We start from the raw sequence: 20,165 nt of genomic DNA on the forward strand, positions 1-20,165 counted from the left end.
TTAAACAAAATACAGTAAAATTTAATTTTTATTTCATGTGTAAGAGAATACTGTTCTGAAATCAGGAAAAGGTTGTCAACATCAGTTGATCAGATTCTCAAACTTATTGAGCATCTATTTTATTAAAGACATTGGATAAAGCTTTTTAGAGGATACAAAGAAAAAACCTGTTCTTTGCCCACAGTGAGCTTTTAATTTAACTAAGACATTACACAGTCAACCAAGTTTAGTAACAATTTAAAACAATAATTGAACTAAAGAAGTTGTCATGGTATATAGTATATGCTTAATTGCCAAATGAATAACACAAGGTAGGCTTTCCAAAAAAAGGAAAGAACACTTGGAAGCAGGTGAAATAGGTGGGATTTGAGCCAAGCCAACTATTAATAATTTTACCAATTGTGGGCTAGGAATAGAAACAAGTCATGTTTGGTGTCAGGGCTGACAGCCATACAGGGGATTTCCACCTCCATCCACAGCACTGATTCACATATTGCTTTTCTAATTTACAGTTTATGAAAGACCATTTGTCTAACTATGATAGCAATTACAGTGTTAGCATCTTACTTTCATAGACTTAGTTGAGCTGGATGATAAAAACATGCAAATAGTTATATAAAATGAAATGTCTCAATGCAAGATATCAGCTATACTGTGAAGATAGATTATCTTTTTAAATAACATATTTGTTAACGGTAAAAGAAAAATGTTCGTAAACTCAACCATGTTGATAAAGGTAATAAGAACTAATTTTTAAATATATAGGCTTGACCTTCTGGGTGACTGTTGTTTTCCAACAAAGGGAAGGTAGCAGTGCTTTCCCCAGCGTGAATGTGCTTGCCTGAGGGTCCTGTTAAAATGCAGATTCTGAATCTGTAGGTGTGGAGTAGGACCTGAGAATCTGTGTTTCTGCCAGGCTCCCAGAAGAGGGACCTAATGTTGATCTGTGCACTTAGAGCAGCAAGATTGTAGAGAGGATAACACCAAGATTCTGAGAGGGATGTGTCTTAAATGGTAATGCCCTGTTTAAGGAAACTAGCAGTATCATTAGAGTAATTTTATATGGCTTTTGCCCTTCATTCTCACCCTACTCTTTATCTTTGCCTTTAGCACGAAAGCAAGAAATTATCAAAGTCACTGAACAACTGATCGAAGCTATTAACAATGGGGACTTTGAAGCTTACACGTGAGTATAGGCACATTTATTTTGCTTTCATGCATATGACAAAGTATTTTCTATTATGAATGCATTCTTCAATGTACCTGAACTCATGTATATTTAACCCCGGGTTTGATACATCCACAATAGCTTCATTTCAATGTATAAATGACTCAAGTGCCCCTAGGAGAGAAATAAATGTATTTAAGATTTCAGACAGAGAAGACGAGATTCTGATAGGAAGACTGGGGATTTCTTTGTCAGGGCGCTGAAGCATAACCCCCTGGCACTTCCACGTGAGATCAGGCATTCCAGGCAGAGTAATCATGAGAGCAAAGACACAAGAAGCAGGAAAGCACATAAAAAGTGCAGTTTGGTTTACGGGATGTTTTTCCTCACAGTTCTGCAGAGGTGATGGAGCAGAGGTGATGGGGCAACATCCGGCAGCCTTTTCCCTCTTCAGCCAGTACAGTCAACTTTATCTTCATCTCTTTTAGGAGTTTGTCTCTTAGATAAAATTTTGTTTGAAGAAAGGGTTCTAATGTTAAGTTTAAAGTTTACCATAGGTATTAAAGGAAGTCACTTTGATCAAATACAAATAAAGCTTTCAGATAAATAGGGTGTGAAGGCTTATTATGCAAAGAATGTGGGTCAGTAAGTTAGCTATTTGGGTGGAGAAGAAAATCAGTTCTCAACCTTCCCCTCATGCCATGCTAGTGAGGTCCACTGGAATGAAAGCATTAAATGCAGAAAAAGAGTTTGATCTCTGGTTGGAAAGATTTAAGTTTAAAAGTTAAGGGAAGTCATCGAAATAAAAAAGTAAAATGGTTATGCTACCTAAATAGATAAAACCTAATATACTTCAATTATTTTAAAGCCAAAATAAAACTAAGAGACAAACAGAAAAATATTTGTAAAACATATCAAGAGTTAATTTATATTGAGAAGATAAGGTTGAGAAGTAGAAAAAATAGGTAAAGGAACTGATCTATTAGCAAAAGAGGAAATAATAAATGACACGTAAACTAATGAAAGCATGTTGATGCCCACTAATTAAATGTGTGCAAATCTGAAAACAGGAGGGTTTTCTGCCTATCAAATCAGCAGGGATTAAAACTCCGCTGACCACAGAGGGGCACAGATACTGCAGGACAGTAGTGACTTTTCCACCACCTGATGGAGTATAAATGGGGACAAACATTCAAGGTGGTGGTGGCAGCAGGGGTTTGGGTCACAGTTGGTTATTATATACCAGAAAGTGTTTATAAAGGCTCAATTCACTACTTTAACCCTGTATTCCTAGTTATAAAAATTTAACATGGGCATGGATTTTTAATTTAAAACAGGGACAGAATTTGTGAACAAAAATATTTACGGAAGCAATATTCAAAATAGTGAGAAATTATAAGCAACTTGTATGTCCAACATGATGGTAACATTAATTAATCTGTGGTGCGTTTGGTACCGTGGATGTTTATGCAGAGTTCCCAGTGATTTGGCAAAATGCTTAGGAGTATGCACTGGCCATAACGCAAGATATAAACATCTGTGTGTGTAATTATTCCAGCTACATAAGAGAAAATATAAAAATGGAATGAAATATGACAAATCGGTTTTTAAAAGAAAAAAAGGATGTTGCCTTTGGGAGATGAAACTGTGTGTGTTGTTGTTTTTTCTGCTTTTTTCCAAGTTTTATATATTTTTTATCATTCGTTACAAATAGCCATATATAAAGTATGGAAGAGAATAACTGAAAATAACTAAATTAAATCCAGGACTGCTTCTTATAAATTAAATTAATGTGTGTGCAAATACATACAAACACAAGTATATACATATATATCTGTGTTTATCAATTCTTTAACAGGACCTAATAAAAATATACTTAGAATGAAAGAAATAGTAAGAAATGGAGTTTAAAAGAACACTGTTTATTGTCAGAGAATTAAACAGTTGAATAGTTGTTAAAGAGTTGTTTAGAATTCTGTGCCGTAAGACCTGTTCTTTTTTATTCTTTTTGCTGATATAACTTTGTTAGACCCATGTGATTCTTCAAATATAATACACTTTAGAAAGAATCTTTTGCAAGAAGCATCCCCTGCGGAATGGTAGAGTGTGTTTTCTTGGTGGTGTTAGCCAGGCAAAAGTGGCAAAATATAGCATATCCTGTATTCTCAGACAGTTTAAAATATGGTATTTTAAATAATGCAGTTCCTTGGAATCACATCAGTTCACGAATCCCTTTGCCTATAATCTGGCTTGATTTTGTACACTCAGACCCAGGGGTAATCCAAGAGGACCTTCCATTTGGGAGCTTTTTGATTGGTAGAATGTATTGGTACAGCACTGTCAGCTGGTCCTTAGAACACCTGTTCAGAGCATCCACATCCACAGGTCAGGTGGCAGCTTTGTGAATCTTTTGTTAATCCAAAGCCTGTGATAGGAGAGAGATACGGACATACAGTACTTACTTACCTAGAAACATGAGAGAAAGAACACGTTGACGAGTTTTCAAGTGTACTGACTCAATGGTTGGGTGAAAAGATACATTATAGCACAGTGATTCTCAGATGATTCTGGTGTTGATATAAAGTAGTAAGAAATTTTGATTCACTAATGTTGACAACCAAAAGTCATATTTATAGAGAACATAATAGCCCCTGGCAGAATAAAGCCCTGTTACCATGGGAACACTGTTCTTCCCGTTTTGCTACTTAGAAAGAGATTATATATATTTAACTTTGAGCTTTAATACCTGCCCACCAGGAAGTCTGAGGCAAAGTTTAAAATCCCCTACCCACTCCCACCCCACCAACGCCTAAGGCTTTCTTTACCGCAGTGAATAACCACTGTGATTTTTCACTTTGAAAGTATTTTCTATTTTAAAAGTATTCTTGAAAGAAATCAGTTACAAAATTCTGTGAACCATAATGAGTGAGCCTTTTGAAACTTGTATTTCTGTTCAACAGTTAAAACGTTTTGCCTCCCAAATGGGGAATTTCCATAGGAAATTTGATGTAGCCCCGCCAAATTAATAAATGACCCAAAGTCTTTCAGTATGTACTCCTTTCATCTAACTTTGTGAACTACTGATTCTTTAAATCCAAATTTTACGGCACCTTCTCTGAGAAGCCTAAGCTGATCACCACAGGCCCAGGGAAATATTTTCTCCTCTGTACCCATGGGACTTATATACAGACCCAGTCCCAGTGCTTACCATATCAAGCAGCTAACCATCATTCCCCAGCCATGCTCTGCCTTGTACTTGCTGCCCTCCTCTGCTCACCCCCTTCCACACACCCGGGAAACTCCTGCTCATTCCAGAAAGCCCAGCTCAAATTTTCTTTCTCTCTTAAGTCTTTCCTTTCTCATATATGAGTAATCTGGTTTTTAAGCACTTTGTATTCATTTTCATTCCCATATTAATTGTTGTGTTATAATTGTTTGTTTCAGAGAATATCTGCACATAGTAGGTGTTTAACAATTCTTTGTTGAATAAATTTTTCCAAGAAAGCCCACTGGCTTTCTCTGAATATTTAAAATAGTATATCTTTTTCTTGAATTATATTTCTAGGATTAGAAAGAAAACTAATGTGCATTTGAATCTCATTAATTTTATTTTAAAAGTTAATTAAGCTTGTTAATTAAAGTTTACTTAAGTCTTGCGGACATTGCCAGAAAGTGTAGGATGTGACACCTGCCTTCAAATCAATCATATATAGATGTTTGATATGAATGTAGATGGTGTCAAAAGTTATTCTAAAAGTATTTAATTTTAGAGCCAAAATTGATTTTATAGGACTTGGAAGGTAACTTGGACTTGGAGAGCATTTAAAAATAATAAACTTATAACAAATAGAAAACTAGGAAATTAGAAAAACTGGGGAATGCCTAGAGAACTCACCTTGGAAATTAAAAAGTAGAAATTTCAAAAGTACTGTAGAACTGGTTTTATTCTCTTGCCCCTGTCTGAGGCCTCTGCAATATTCTTTTTGAGGGTCTGCTCCTCACCCACCTTGCCAAGGCCTGTGATAGAAATTTATAGTGTTTTTTTAAAAAACTCTTTCCTTCAGTGACTGATAAATAAGAATGGATATGTGTTAAATAACGAAATACGTTAACTCATTTATTACTTTTTTTTTTTTTTTGTAGGAAAATCTGTGACCCAGGCCTTACTGCTTTTGAACCCGAAGCTTTGGGTAATTTGGTGGAAGGGATGGATTTTCATCGATTCTACTTTGAAAATGGTACATTTATTCTCAATTTAATAGCACGCCTTTTCCAAATTCTATTTGAATTTCTCCCAAATTTACAGATTCTTTGGCTCTTTGCTACAATGAGAGTTTTTACCTTAGTCCAGCATTTTACATCAAAAAAAAATTTTTGTATTTGAAAAATATGACAGCCTTAAAAGTTTTGGTATATTTTGAAAAATATCTAATTTTATATAAAAAATGATGATTAAATATACCCCATAGAAGTCCCAGTAAATGTATAGCATAAACTGCAAAATGAGTTACCAAAAGTGATGAATTAATTCACGTTTTCATAAAACATTGTTTATATATGAAAAGATAAAAGAAACTGCAGCATGCCAGAATATTTACATAGAGGAGGGCTTTCAAGCATAATTAGTGCTCATTTTCAAGGTAAAATGTAAATGAAGATGAGTAATCAGGTAAATATTTCAGTTCTAATTACAAGAATTTTAATGTGTCAGGAAAGCGAGAGGGACAAAAGAAACTCCTGCAGAATTCCTTCAGATCACCAAGAAAAGTGTAAATCAGAAGTTCCTTTCTTTTATCCTTCTTTTCCTTACACTTAAAGACATTAGGTATCGTGTTGTGTCTGCGTGATGCAGGGAGTGAATTCACCTTTTGCAGTGAGATTTTGATGAATTAAGGAGGAATTGTAGTAATGATTGGGATAATCAAGCTCACATCCAGTCATTATTGACAAGAATGTCTGCCTTGACATGATTTTTACATTTAATGAATTGCTTTCTCTTATATGCACTAGACATTTGCAACCAAAAAAGATAATTATGTGGCACATTGGCCTTAAAGCATCAGTAAATGTTCTCCTATTCTGTGTTCCATCCAGCACTGTGATTGACAGCATCTCATAATGTTTTCTTCAATTGACTCTCGATTGACACCATCTCATCTGTAGTAAAAGAATAATTAACCCATTAACATTTTAACTTACCTCAGCATAACACTATACATCATTACTTTCCATAAATACATATTCTTCATGATGGGATGTTATTTTTTTTACCTGACTGTAGCACTAAGTAATTTATTCAGATCTTTCTGAAAATGGAGGACGTCTTTGGATAACAGGTAGAATAGTTCTACCTGTTTCGGTGATCTAAGAGAGCAGCAGCATCAGTCATCTGCACTAAATCTTCACATCTCTTAGTCATCGAATAACTAGAATAAATAGCTATTGTCAGAACAACAAAGGCTGGAGCTTAGTGAGGGCTGCTCAAAGGAAGGAGCTAGAGGATCAGAATCAGGCTATGTGGCCAACACCAAATTTTGGATTTTTACTGGACGACCGCAGATGGACTAACATAGACTGGACTCTACTAAATAAAGGAGCCACAGGATGAGATGGGGAAACAGATTCACACAATGGCCAGCCTATTTAAGAGAGAGCAGTCTCCAGGCTTAATACCTGATATATTTCCCTTGTCCTGTGTGCTTCACCAACTAACAACAACAAAACAAACAAACCCACAGGATATCCTGTCAACTGCCCCAGTGGTTCCTTCATTGGAAAGACAGGAACTGCTCCATGCAGCTGGGCAGCCCTTCTCCATCTCGGTTAATATTATGGCTTGTTCCTAACCACTTTCCATTATTAACAAATATGTCTGTCCAGCTTTCTCACTCAGTTTTCAGCATACAATTTAACTACAAAGAGAATCAAAAAAAATAATGACTGTCTATTTCTGCTTTTTCTTCATGCTTTGCACAGTACCAGCCACTCCATTAATGCAAAGAATTAATAGTTGAATGAATGAATGGCATTCTATTTATTGGTCCTGACTGAAGTTATTGTTGGTTTTGGTTTACTTTACATAGAAACTAAATTCTCTTTTCCATGTTGTTCTCTTTCAGCTTTGTCCAAAAGCAATAAACCAATCCACACTATTATCCTGAACCCCCATGTACATCTCGTGGGCGATGATGCTGCCTGCATAGCGTACATTAGGCTCACACAGTACATGGATGGCAGCGGAATGCCAAAAACAATGCAATCAGAAGAGACACGTGTGTGGCACCGCCGGGATGGAAAGTGGCAGAATGTTCATTTTCATCGCTCGGGGTCGCCAACAGTACCCATCAAGTAAATATTTCCAGGCTGTCAGCTTCTTTGTTTAATGTACCCATGGTCAGCGTCTTTTACTTATTCCGTTGTGAATAGCATAGCATCTGTTATTTAATGCTAGTGGTCAGTTACACTGGTGGGAATTAATGTTTCATGAGAAGCAGTCTGTAATTCTCTGGAAAGATCAATCAGACTAGCCGTTTGTGGGTTGAAACTTGTGCTAGAAAGTATACAGTAGTTTTAGATAGGAACTAGAGGATATCCTATCAAGCTGGTTTCTCTTATGGTTAAATCAGGGAGAATTCATGTAATAAGGTAAACTATTTATGACGTCATTGTCACAATTGGCCATTTTAGAAACTCTTCCCTATTTTTCCCCTTCCTCTGCCAATACCCTCCTTATCCATGGTTTCCTCACACACAGATTCAACCAGGCTCAGATCAAAAATTTTCAGGGGTGGAGCAATTCCAGTAAGTTTCAGAAGAGCAAAACTTAAATTTGCCTTGCAGGGAGCTATTTACATAGCATTTACATTGTATTAGGTATTAACTAATCTAGAGATTACTTAAAGTATATGGGAGGATGTGTGTAGGTTATATGAAATACTGTACCATTTTATATGAGGAACTTGAGCATCTGCAGATGTGGGTATTTTCGGGGGTTCTGAAACCAATCCCCCCGCAGATACTGTGGGGAGACTGTATAATATCAGGAGGTTCATTTCATAGGTTTTTTTTCTACTGGTGCTCAATTATAGCTATCAGGAGAAATTTATGAAATACAGCATTTAAAATGCAAGTATTAGATATTTCAGGATCCTTCTCACTACACCACTCTACCTCAGATGTCGTGTTTGCTCTTCCAGTCAATAACTAGACGCATCACCTAGGTGCTTAACTTGTGCCAGATAAAATGCAAGGTGAAAGTGTTGCCCTCAAGGAATTTATATTCTAGTTTAGAAAGCAACTTACCACCAATATCAAAGAAAAAACTAAAATAAAGTTCATAATCAACTTCAGAGTAGAAGGGAATGAATGACCAATGTAGCAAACTGTTTATAGCAGTTTGGAAGTATACTGTGTATAGAAGATAGAATTTTGAACGATGTCTTAAGTGAGGGGTGGAATCTGGAGAAATATAGAAAGAACAAAAGGAAGACAGTCCAAGTTCAAGGAGCATCAGGAGAAAAAGCACAGGGTCAGATGTTAACTTCTTGTGGTAGAGGACTGCGGGTGAGAGAGGCCGGCTGCAGCTGGAGTAAAGGAGGAGCATGCGAATCAAGGTTGCGTCAGTAAAGTGGGGTGAGATGAGAACAGGAAGGGGTGTTGAGAATCAGAAGTTCAGCCAACAGCTAATCTCATTCCAAATTCTCTCACCTGTTAATACCTGGGGGGATGGGATGGGGAGTCGAGGCCACACAAACAGCCATTCAACTCCAGAGAATCCATCCAAACGTCTTGGTTTAATAATGTCCCAGCCCAGTGGTTTTCAATGGCCTTCTCTATAGCCTTACTGTGTATCACTGTTGGATTTGTAAAAAGTGTGTCAATAAGGGAAAAAAAAAAAATAGGTTGAAATTCACTCCCCCCCCCCCAAGAAAAAAAATAGCTAAGTAATTAACAGGAAGTCAAAAGGTATGTAATGATAATGAAGACACCTGTTTTTGTGCATTTCTGTGTTTTTTTTTACCCCAAAGAGGTACAGCACAAATTCCCAGTTAATAGAGAAGGGATTACATTCATTCAGTACTAGAATGTTAGGTTTTTCTACAATTCCCTAACGTGTTTATGGGATAGAGCCTATTTAAGAAAACTTCATTTTATGCCAGGTGGCTTAAATGGGGCTTCTCTTAATAGGCCATCTTGTATTCCAAATGGGAAAGAAAACTTCTCAGGAAGCACCTCTTTGTGGCAAAACAACTAAGGCCTGAAAACCATTCACATATGGGTCTTGTAAGTAACATCCTGCTCCGTGATACTTTGTGATTGGAGCTAATGATTGAAAAGCTGCATGGCTGTTTTTCCTCCCTTTGAGGATATTTTCTCATGTTATTTCAGTGAAAACCATAAAAGGTCTTTGAGAATCCATAGCATTTTTGCATGAGCTCTTGAGTCTAATGTTTGGCACTGTTGTGTAGCATAACCCTTATTTTCAAGGTACTAAAGCGCTGAGAAGACCCTACCTTCAGCGTATGGATTGTGACATTTAGAATACCCTGGATTTCTCACATCAAAAGTCAGTTCTATCTGGGTCAATTCAGACAACTCTCAATTATCCAGACGTAATTTATACTAGGGTCTAGGATCCTTTGGGGTCTCACTGTTTTTCAAGAGGTTACAGTTCCTGTTCTGCGCTTGGCTAAGGTTAATATGTAGATTAATTTGCTGTGCCTGACTGAGTATAATGGTATTTGACCACAAGGAGGAAGTCAAGCTGAAATTTAAAACTCACAAAATGAGTAATTCAAGAGGATAATTGAAAGTTGACTGTAATTAAATTCATGCCTGCGTTGTTATTTCAAAAGATTTGCTTCTTACCTTGGATTAGAAGGCTTCAGATATGTGTGCTAGTGTTGTCAGTCTTTTCCCCTTCAAAGCACTGGACCTTGTCACACCTCGGAAGAAGTAGTGCTCCCAGCTGTTTAAAGAAAGAAGACCTCCAGTTAAATAAGAATAATCATGTTTTCCTTACTTTTGAGGCTGTGAAATTAACTTCTAGATTTGATTTCCAACAGAGTTTAAGAATAAGGACAAAAGCTAAAGGATGAACTTAAACTTTTAGTCTCTTTCAACCAAATAATGCTATTCATTTATTAATTTGTCTGGTAAACATGAATGCTTAAACTGTGTATTTAGATTTAATCATGTGATAACAGCCTGAGTCCCTGTCTATTTTAGCTTAGCTCTGTGTGGACAAATGGACAGATCAAAGTAGAAAATCGATATTAATTGTTTAACATTGTGCATTTTCTCTTTTAATGACTGCAAGCAAAGATCTCTTATACATAGTATTTTCAATCTTTTACTTAACTGAGGTATAAAATCGTAGCCTAGCCTCATCTTTGGCAAAGTAATTTGATGATGCTTTGTAAAACAGTTTAATTTGTGTCTCCCCTCTCTCCTTCCAGCTAAATATCAACAGTGCCACTTCTGCATTCTCTGTTCTCGAGGCACCTGGATGGTAACCCCGGGCCGTCCTCTCCTCCTCTTCATGCATGTTTCTGAGTGCATGAAGTTGTGAAGGTCCTACGTGTAATGCATATGTGATGCATCATCTTGTCATATATTCCTTCCTATACATTGTTTACACTTCAACTATGAGGATGTTCCATGCAAATTTAAATCACTGTTGGCAAACAATAGGGGGAGGTCAGACAGAAAAATTCCACAATATTCCGAGTACAACCTGTTCATCCAGTTTCTCTGTTTAGGCCAAGACTTACCAGACTTCAGTTACCGTTCTCTGAATGACAGAGAAATGTACATTTTTAAAAACTTTGCTGTTCATCTGTTTTAGCTTGTTTAACAAAAAAAGGCAAAAAAAAAATTACCTTCAGTTTCCTGGCGTGATCCTGGTTGCAATGGATGATTTTTCACTGAAAGCTGTGTTGCAGTTTAACATTTAAAGTGGGTTGATATGTGGGCAGAATCACTTACAAATGTGGAAGCAAGAATCAGTGGGTTTGTTACTATCTAAAGCCATGTCTTTTTTGGTCAAACTGTGTAAACTGGAAAAACTCACATCATTGACCAGTTTGATCACTTTAGAGTATACGCGCACTGTTCTGGTGAAATTTGCTGAATTGAATTTTTTGTTCCTTTCTCAGTCCCAAGCTCTTTTTTCTTCATTTTCTCCTATTTATTACTTTTGATTGCTTCCTTTGTAATTTTCTTTTCCTCATTCTTTACTTTTTTTTTTCTTCTTGTCTAGTATGTAAGAAAAGTGAAATTTGCATAATGAAGGCAAAATTAAAACTGAGGCCTTTCGGAGGTGGCTAAACTAGTACTTTGATCATCTTCTGGGCCCGTAAAAATGACGTCAAGATGATTTCAAAAGTTTGTAATTCTGCCCGAGTTTGGACGTAGGGATCCTAACTATGGTGGAGGTATTAGAATTGTTTAAACTTATAATGAAAGCAAGTAGGTTCCTAAATGTACCTGCGCTGTGGCTTCCTGATTGGCGCAGTTGCCAGGAGAGTACCAGGTTAGTCGCGGATCAGGATTGTGTGCAAAGGCACTTCCTTCTGCCTTGCGGGATGGGCACCTCCTGTGTCGTCCCGGGCTACTTTTCTGAAATTAGAGAGGCCTGCGTGTGTTTTCATTCTCCTGAATGTTTTGAACGCGACCTCTGTGACCTGTGCTTTTGTAGCGTCTCTCATATGTCAGAATAACATTATCTTCCTCCCAAGAGTTAGCATTTCCCTGTTTAAAAAAAGAAAAAAAGAAGAAAAAAGGAAACGTCCCTGTTTTCTTTGTGCTTCTCATTTCTTCTTTGTTTATTCAATTCCTGTAGGGCTTTTTCTCCTCCCTGAAATGCTTTATAGTGCATGGTATCTTCATCAATGTTATGTTAACAATAGTAATTCACAGTCCTCAGAAGCCTATTTTTAAAGCAGAAGCAAAAAAATAAAAAATATCAACCCTCCCTCTTTTCTCATTTCACCTTTCTGTGTTGATTACTAATCACCTTAGATATTGTTGCTAGTGGATGTATGGTAGATGGATTGAAGCTTTTCTGATAATTATTACACGATTTAAAACAATATATATTTAAAATATATACAGTAAATGTATTGAGCCATGTTAACCTGCCAATGAGATCTGTGAAAAAGTAATGGCCTCATTTTTCCCTTTTTAATTTCTTTTACCTTTTTGTGAAGCGGCTATACGTGGCATACATGTATTTTAAAAAAACAAACAGGTATAGAGTGTTTGGGTTTTTTTGTTTTTGTTTTTGTTTTTTTACACTTTTAGCATGTGGTGTTGAAGTATTACCATAGATCAAGTTTGTCTTCCGCACTAAGATGTGAGGAAATTGTGATTTGTTCTCTCCACCACAGTTGAATTACACGTTTATTATCTTCTCTCATTTTGAAACACTGCAGTTTACCATGGGACACTGTATATATTTCTTGCCATAATGGTAAATGACTGATTGATATATTTAAGAGTTAATAAATTTGTGATTTCTGCTGACAATGCGTCCATTTTTATTTCTTAAGAGGTACTGTATTCACGCGCATGTGACGCTGGCTAGTGCCAGTGGTCTCGTTATTAATTTACCTTTGACATACAGATGAAGTTATTGAACTGAGCTTCCTTCTGAGAATAACTTGTCATTATCACCAAGTACAATTTCCTATGTGCACAAAATAATGGTCTCTCCTAGGAAAATTTTTCTGAGGACAAAACAAAAACAATTAAGAGTCCTAAAAAATTTTTAAGCATGCCCTCCACTCCATCCTTCTCATGGCTGCTAGCTAGATTCCATTTTTAACCCAACTCTGACCACATAATACTTCTCTGTTATCTCTAATTTACAGGCAAGTGCCTCATCGCCTACTACTCTTCAACTTGAACTTGAGTATACAGAAGTACTCATCTTCTTTCAGTTTGTTAAAAGCACTGCATGTTTGTATTTCTGACCTAGAATAGGCTTCCCCTACTTCTTCAACATAATTCTTACTCATTCCTTGAAATTCAATTTAGCATATCATCCCTCCAGCAAACCTCCCTAGACCATGCTCTAAGCTCACTCTCAATACTTGCATAATAGTTTGTGTTCACCTCTCCTACCAACCACATTGTTTTGGAAATACATCTTTGTGTCTTCTCTACTGGAGTAATGCCTCTATAGGCAACAACTGGGTGTTTGTATCTGTGGATCCATATGAGGGCCAGGAAGGGAGACATTGTTAATAGTTGTTGAACTGTGGCCAAACCATAAATGGGAAACAGTGTAATCAGAGTCCTGGATTCAGTGTTCGGCTTTGTCATCATTGTCTTTGACACTCTAAGTTGCTTCTTCCTTCTGAACCTTCATTTTTGTATTAAAAAAAAATAAGGAGAGGAGAAAAAGATGGCGGCGAAGTAGAGAGACGTGGAGTGCATCCCTCTCCACAGATGCATTGGGAATGCACGGAAGGACGCAGTCATTCCCACAGAGAACCAGCTGAACACCAGCAGACGGCCTCGGACACCGGAAAGGGCTGCGGAGAACCTGACATAGCCGCGCAGCTCAGCGTTCCCGGACCGAGACATCGATCCGCGGCTGAACGGAGGGTCCAGGAGCGGGAGCGTGGGAACCGGAGAGCTGGTGCAGGACTGAATATTCGTCTAATCCAATACTTGGACATTAGTCTGAGGCTTGGACAGTCTTCTATAAACACCTCTATCACCAGGACAAGCAACCCCAAAAGCTTGGACAACCATGAGGAAACAAAGAAACCCCATGCAGGCAAAGGAGCAGGAAAAAAACCCACAAGACCAAATAAATGAGGAGGAAATAGGAAAAATGCCTGAAAAAGAATTTAGAGTAATGATAGTAAAAATGATACAAAATCTCGATAACAAATTAGAGAAAGTACAAGAAACAGTTCATAAGAACTCAGAAAAACAAACAGCAATGGATAACAAAATAACTGAAATTAAAAATACTCTAGATGCTCTAACCAGCAGAATGACTGAGGCAGAAGAACGAATAAGTGAGTTGGAAGATAGAATGGAAGAAATAAACGCCACAGAGCAGGAAAAAGATAAAAAAATAAAAAGACTAGAAGACAGCCTCAGAGACCTCAGTGATAACCTTAAACGTACCAACATTCGAATTATAGGCATCCCAGAAGAAGAAGAAAACAAGAAAGGGTCTGTGAAAATATTTGAAGAGGTTCTAGTGGAAAACTTCCCCAACATGGGAAAGGAAATAATGAACCAAGTCCAAGAAGCACAGAGAGTCCCATACAGAATAAACCCAAGGAGAAATACACCAAGACACATATTAATCAAACTAACGACAATTCAACACAAAGAAAAAATATTAAAAGCAGCAAGAGAAAAGCAACAAACAACATATAAGGGAAAACCCATCAGGATAACAGCTGACCTTTCTACAGAAACTCTGCAGGCCAGAAGGGAATGGCAGGATATACTGAAAGTCCTGAAAGAGAGAAACCTACAGCCAAGAATACTTTACCCAGCAAGAATCTCATTCAGATTTGAGGGAGAAATCAAAAGCTTTCCAGACAAGCAAACGTTAAGAGAATTCAGCACCACCAAACCAGCCTTACAACAAGTGCTAAAGGAACTTCTCTAAGTAGGAAACACAAGAAAAGGAAAACACCTACAAATACAAACCCAAAACAATTAAGAAAATGGTAATTGGAACACACATGTCAATAATCACTTTAAATGTAAATGGATTAAATGCTCCAACCAAAAGACACAGACTGGCTGAATGGATACAAACACAAGACCCTTCTATATGCTGCCTCCAAGAAACCCACTTCAGACCAAGGGATACATATAGACTGAAAGTGAAGGGATGGAAAAAGATATTCCATGCAAATGGAAGTCAAAAGAAAGCTGGAGTAGCAATACTCATATCAGACAAATTAGACTTGAAAGTAAAGACTATTAAAAGAGACAAGGAAGGGCACTACATAATGATCAAGGGATCCATCCAAGAAGAACATATCACAATGGTAAATATCTATGCCCCCAATATAGGAGCACCTCAATACATAAGGCAAATGCTAACAGCTATAAAAGGGGACATCGACAGTAACACAATTATAGTGGGAGACTTGAACACCCCACTTACATCAATGGACAGATCATCCAAACAGAAAATAAATAAAGACACACAAGCTTTAAATGACACATTAGACCATCTCGACTTAATTGATATTTATAGGACATTCCATCCAAAAACGACAGACTACACTTTCTTCTCAAGTGCACACGGAACATTTTCCAGGATAGATCACATCTTGGGTCACAAATCAAACCTCAGCAAATTCAAGAAAATTGAAATCATATCAAGCATCTTCTCAGACCACAACGCCATGAGACTAGATATCAATTACAGGAAAAAAACTGCAAAAAATACAAACACATGGAGGCTAAACAATTCACTATTAAACAACCAAGGAATCACTACAGAAATCAAAGAGGAAATCAAAAAGTATCTAGAAACAAATGACAACGAAAACACAACAACCCAAAACCTATGGGACGCAGCAAAAGCAGTTCTAAGAGGGAAGTTTATAGCAATACAGTCCTACCTTAAGAAACAAGAAAATGATCGGATAAACAACCTAACCTTACACCTAAAACAACTAGAGAAAGAAGAACAAAGAAACCCCAAAGTGAGCAGAAGGAAAGAAATCGTAAAGATCAGAGCAGAAATAAATGAAAAAGAAAGGAAAGAAACCAGAAGAAAAATAAATAAAACTAAAAGCTGGTTCTTTGAGAAGATTAACAAAATTGATAAACCATTAGCCAGACTCATCAAGAAAAAAAGGGAGAAGATGCAAATCAACAGAATTAGAAATGAAAAAGGAGAAGTCACAACGGACACCTCAGAAATACAAAACATCATGAGAGACTACTACAAGCAACTATATGCCAATCAATTGGATAACCTGGAAGAAATGGATACATTCTTAGAAAAATACAATCTTCCAAGACTGAACCAGGAAGAAATAGAAACCATGAACAGACCAATCACAAGTACGGAAATTGAGGCAGTGATTAAAAATCTCCCAACACACAAAAGCCCAGGACCAGATGGATTCACAGGCGAATTCTATCAAACATTTCGAGAAGAGTTAACACCTATCCTTCTCAAACTCTTCCAAAATATTGCAGAAGGCGGAGCACTCCCAAACTCATTCTATGAGGCTACCATCACCCTGATACCAAAACCAGGCAAAGATGTCACAAAAAAAGAAAACTACAGACCAATATCACTGATGAATATAGATGCAAAAATCCTCAACAAAATACTAGCTAACAGACTGCAACAGCACATTAAAAAAATCATACACCACGATCAAGTGGGGTTTATCCCTGGGATGCAAGGATTCTTCAATATACGCAAATCAATCAACGTGATACATCATATCAACAAATTGAAGGATAAAAACCATATGATCATTTCAATAGATGCAGAAAAAGCTTTTGACAAAGTTCAACATCCATTTATGATAAAAGCTCTCCAGAAAATGGGCATAGAAGGAAATTACCTCAACATCATAAAAGCCATATATGACAAACCAAAAGCCAACATTGTTCTTAATGGAGAAAAACTGGAAGAATTCCCTCTAAGAACAGGAACAAGACAAGGGTGTCCACTCTCACCACTGTTATTCAACATAGTTTTGGAAGTGTTAGCCACAGCAATCAGAGAAGAAAAAGAAATTAAAGGAATCCAAATTGGAAAAGAAGAAGTAAAATTGTCACTCTTTGCAGATGACATGATACTATATATAGAAAACCCTAAAGACTCTACCAGAAAACTGCTAGCACTCATTGATGAGTTTAGTAAAGTAGCAGGATACAAAATGAATGCACAGAAATCTCTTGCATTCCTATACACTAACAACGGAAGAGCAGAAAGAGAAATTAAGGAAACTCTCCCATTCACCATTGCAACCAAAAGAATAAAATACCTAGGAATAAACCTGCCTAAGGAGGCAAAAGATCTGTATGCAGAAAACTTTAAGACATTGATGAAAGAAATCAAAGACGACACAAACAAATGGAGGGATATACCATGTTCCTGGATTGGAAGAATCAATATCGTGAAAATGACTGTACTACCCAAAGCAATTTACAGATTTAATGCAATCCCGATCAGATTACCAATGGCATTTTTCACAGAACTAGAGCAAGAAATCTTACGATTTGTATGGAAACGCAAAAGACCCCGAATAGCCAAAGCAATCTTGAGAAGGAAAAATGGAGTTGGTGGAATCAGGCTTCCTGACTTCAAACTATACTACAAGGCCATAGTGATCAAGACAGTATGGTACTGGCACAAAAATAGAAAGGAAGATCAATGGAACAGAATAGAGAACTCAGAAGTAAGCCCAAACACATATGGGCACCTTATCTTTGACAAAGGAGGCACGAGTATACAATGGAAAAAAGACAGCCTCTTCAATAAGCGGTGCTGGGAAAATTGGACAGCAACATGTAAAAGAATGAAATTAGAACACTTCCTAACACCATACACAAAAATAAACTCCAAATGGATTAAAGACCTACATATAAGGCCAGACACTATCAAACTCCTAGAGGAAAACATAGGCAGAACACTCTTTGACATACATCAAAGCAACATCCTTTTTGACCCACCTCCTAGAATCATGGAAATAAAATCAAGAATAAACGAATGGGACCTCATGAAACTTAAAAGCTTTTGCACAGCAAAAGAAACCATAAACAAGACTAAAAGGCAACCCTCAGAATGGGAAAAAATAATTGCCTATGAAACAACGGACAAAGGATTAACCTCCAAAATATACAAGCAGCTCATGCAGCTTCATACCAAAAAAGCAAATAACCCAATCCACAAATGGGCAGAAGACCTAAATAGACACTTCTCCAAAGAAGACATACAGATGGCCAACAAACACATGAAAAGATGCTCAACATCACTCATCATCAGAGAAATGCAAGTCAAAGCCACAATGAGGTATCACCTCACACCAATCAGAATGGCCATCATCACAAAGTCTGGAAACAACAAATGTTGGAGAGGGTGTGGAGAAAAGGGAACTCTCCTGCACTGTTGGTGGGACTGTAAGTTGGTACAGCCACTATGGAAAACAATTTGGAGGTTCCTTAAAAAACTACAAATAGAACTACCATATGATCCAGTAATCCCACTACTGGGCATATACCCAAAGAAAACCATAATCCCAAAAGAAACTTGTACCATAATGTTTATTGCAGCACTCTTTACAATAGCCAGGACATGGAAGCAACCTAAATGCCCATCAACAAATGAATGGATACAGAAGATGTGGCATATATATACAATGGAATATTACTCAGCTATAAAAAGGGATGAGATGGAGCTATATGTAATGAGGTGGATAGAACTACAATCTGTCATACAGAGTGAAGTAAGTCAGAAAGAGAAGGACAAATATTGTATGCTAACTCACATATACGGAATCTAAAAATGGTACTGATGAACTCAGTGACAAGAACAGGGAAGCAGATACAGGGAATGGACTGGAGAACTCGAGGTATGGGAGGGGGCGGGGGGTGAAGGGGAAACTGAGAAGAAGCGGGAGAGTAGTACAGACATATATATACTACCAACTGTAAAATAGTCAGTGGGAAGTTGTTGTATAACAAAGGGAGTCCAACTCGAGGATGGAAGATGCCTTAGAGGACTGGGGCAGGGAGGGTGGGGGGGAATCGAGGGGGGGGCGTCAAGGAAGGGAGGGAATATGGGGATATGTGTATAAAAACAGTTGATTGAACCTGGTGTACCCCCAAAAAAAAATAAAATTTAAAAAAAAAAAAAAAAAAAATAAGGATATTGTGAGGGTTAGAGATATAGGTACAGAGTACCTAGAATTTGGTGAAGAATATTAAATGGTAGCAGCTCTAACTTCTAATCACTGATATTAATACCCACGATGTTCTGGTTATTCCTTCTTCAGAGGCATATACAACTCTGATTTTGCTATGAGCTGCCCTGTGTGTGCAGGCTTACTGATATTGCTAAGGATATACTCGTATTCAAATGTCTCAGCAGCAAAGTGAGAAACAGTGGGGTCATCATCTAGCCGGAAGTAGGGAAGATTAAACAGTAAATCAGTATATTCTAGGGAAAGTCAAGGAATTTTAGCCTGACGTCACTGAAATTTTGAATCTCTGTGTAAATAAAAACTATATATAAGGGTAAACACAGAAAGCACAACTTTGGAGTGACTTCATTAAAATTCTACTGACTGCTACACGTTTCACTGTGTCCATGGTCTCCTTTGTCAGGTGAAAGTGAGATTAAAAAAAAAAAAAAATCAGCATACTAAACCACGTGTCCCTGATGTGAACAGTAAGAGTCATACACCACCTCGGCCTGGGAGAGCAGCACGAAGTATTGACGGTGCTTCTAGTTTTCTGTCAAACAAAACAACTCTCAAAAGTAAGCTGAGGGAACCCTCCTGCATGGCTGGCGGGAATGTAAGTTGGTACAGCCACTATGGAAAACAGTGTGGAGGTTCCTTAAAAAACTAAAAATAGAACTACCGTATGACCCAGCAATCCCACTCCTGGGCATCGACTCTGAGGAAACCATGATCCAAAAACATGCATGTACCACAGTGTTCACTGCAGCACTATTTACAATAGCCAGGACATGGAAGCAACCTAAATGCCCATCAATGGAAGAATGGATAAAAGATGTGGCGTATATATACAATGAAATATTAGTCATAAAAAGGAATGAAATGGAGCTATATGTAATGAGGTGGATAGACCTAGAGTCTGTCATACAGAGTGAAGTAAGCCAGAAAGAGAAAAACAAATATTGTATGCTAACTCACATACATGGAAACTTAAAAAAAAAAAAATGGTACTGATAAACCCAGTGACAGGACAAGAATAAGGATGCAGAGAATGGACTGGAGGACACGGGGTTGGGGGA

General features: G+C 37.4%; 1 protein-coding gene across 8 annotated transcripts in view; it reads left to right on the forward strand.

Annotated features, from left to right (window-relative positions):
- The window catches only part of CAMK2D (calcium/calmodulin dependent protein kinase II delta), a 284,123-nt gene extending 271,434 nt beyond the window's left edge, over positions 1-12,689 (forward strand). For 6 of the 8 annotated variants that reach the window (XM_057705222.1, XM_057705215.1, XM_057705216.1 and 3 more), the window contains 5 exons: positions 1,111-1,186; positions 5,312-5,406; positions 7,288-7,516; positions 9,356-9,451; positions 10,627-12,689. In XM_057705222.1, the coding sequence (XP_057561205.1) occupies positions 1,111-1,186; positions 5,312-5,406; positions 7,288-7,516; positions 9,356-9,422 (467 nt within the window). In that variant the 3' untranslated portion in view covers positions 9,423-9,451; positions 10,627-12,689. The remainder of the gene's footprint in view (positions 1-1,110; positions 1,187-5,311; positions 5,407-7,287; positions 7,517-9,355; positions 9,452-10,626) is intronic. The other 2 variants (XM_057705220.1, XM_057705223.1) reach the window with 1 other exon arrangement.
- The last annotated feature ends 7,476 nt before the right edge of the window (positions 12,690-20,165 follow it).

This window comes from Hippopotamus amphibius, chromosome 13, assembly GCF_030028045.1.
Source record: "Hippopotamus amphibius kiboko isolate mHipAmp2 chromosome 13, mHipAmp2.hap2, whole genome shotgun sequence".
Classification (NCBI taxonomy): domain Eukaryota; kingdom Metazoa; phylum Chordata; class Mammalia; order Artiodactyla; family Hippopotamidae; genus Hippopotamus; species Hippopotamus amphibius.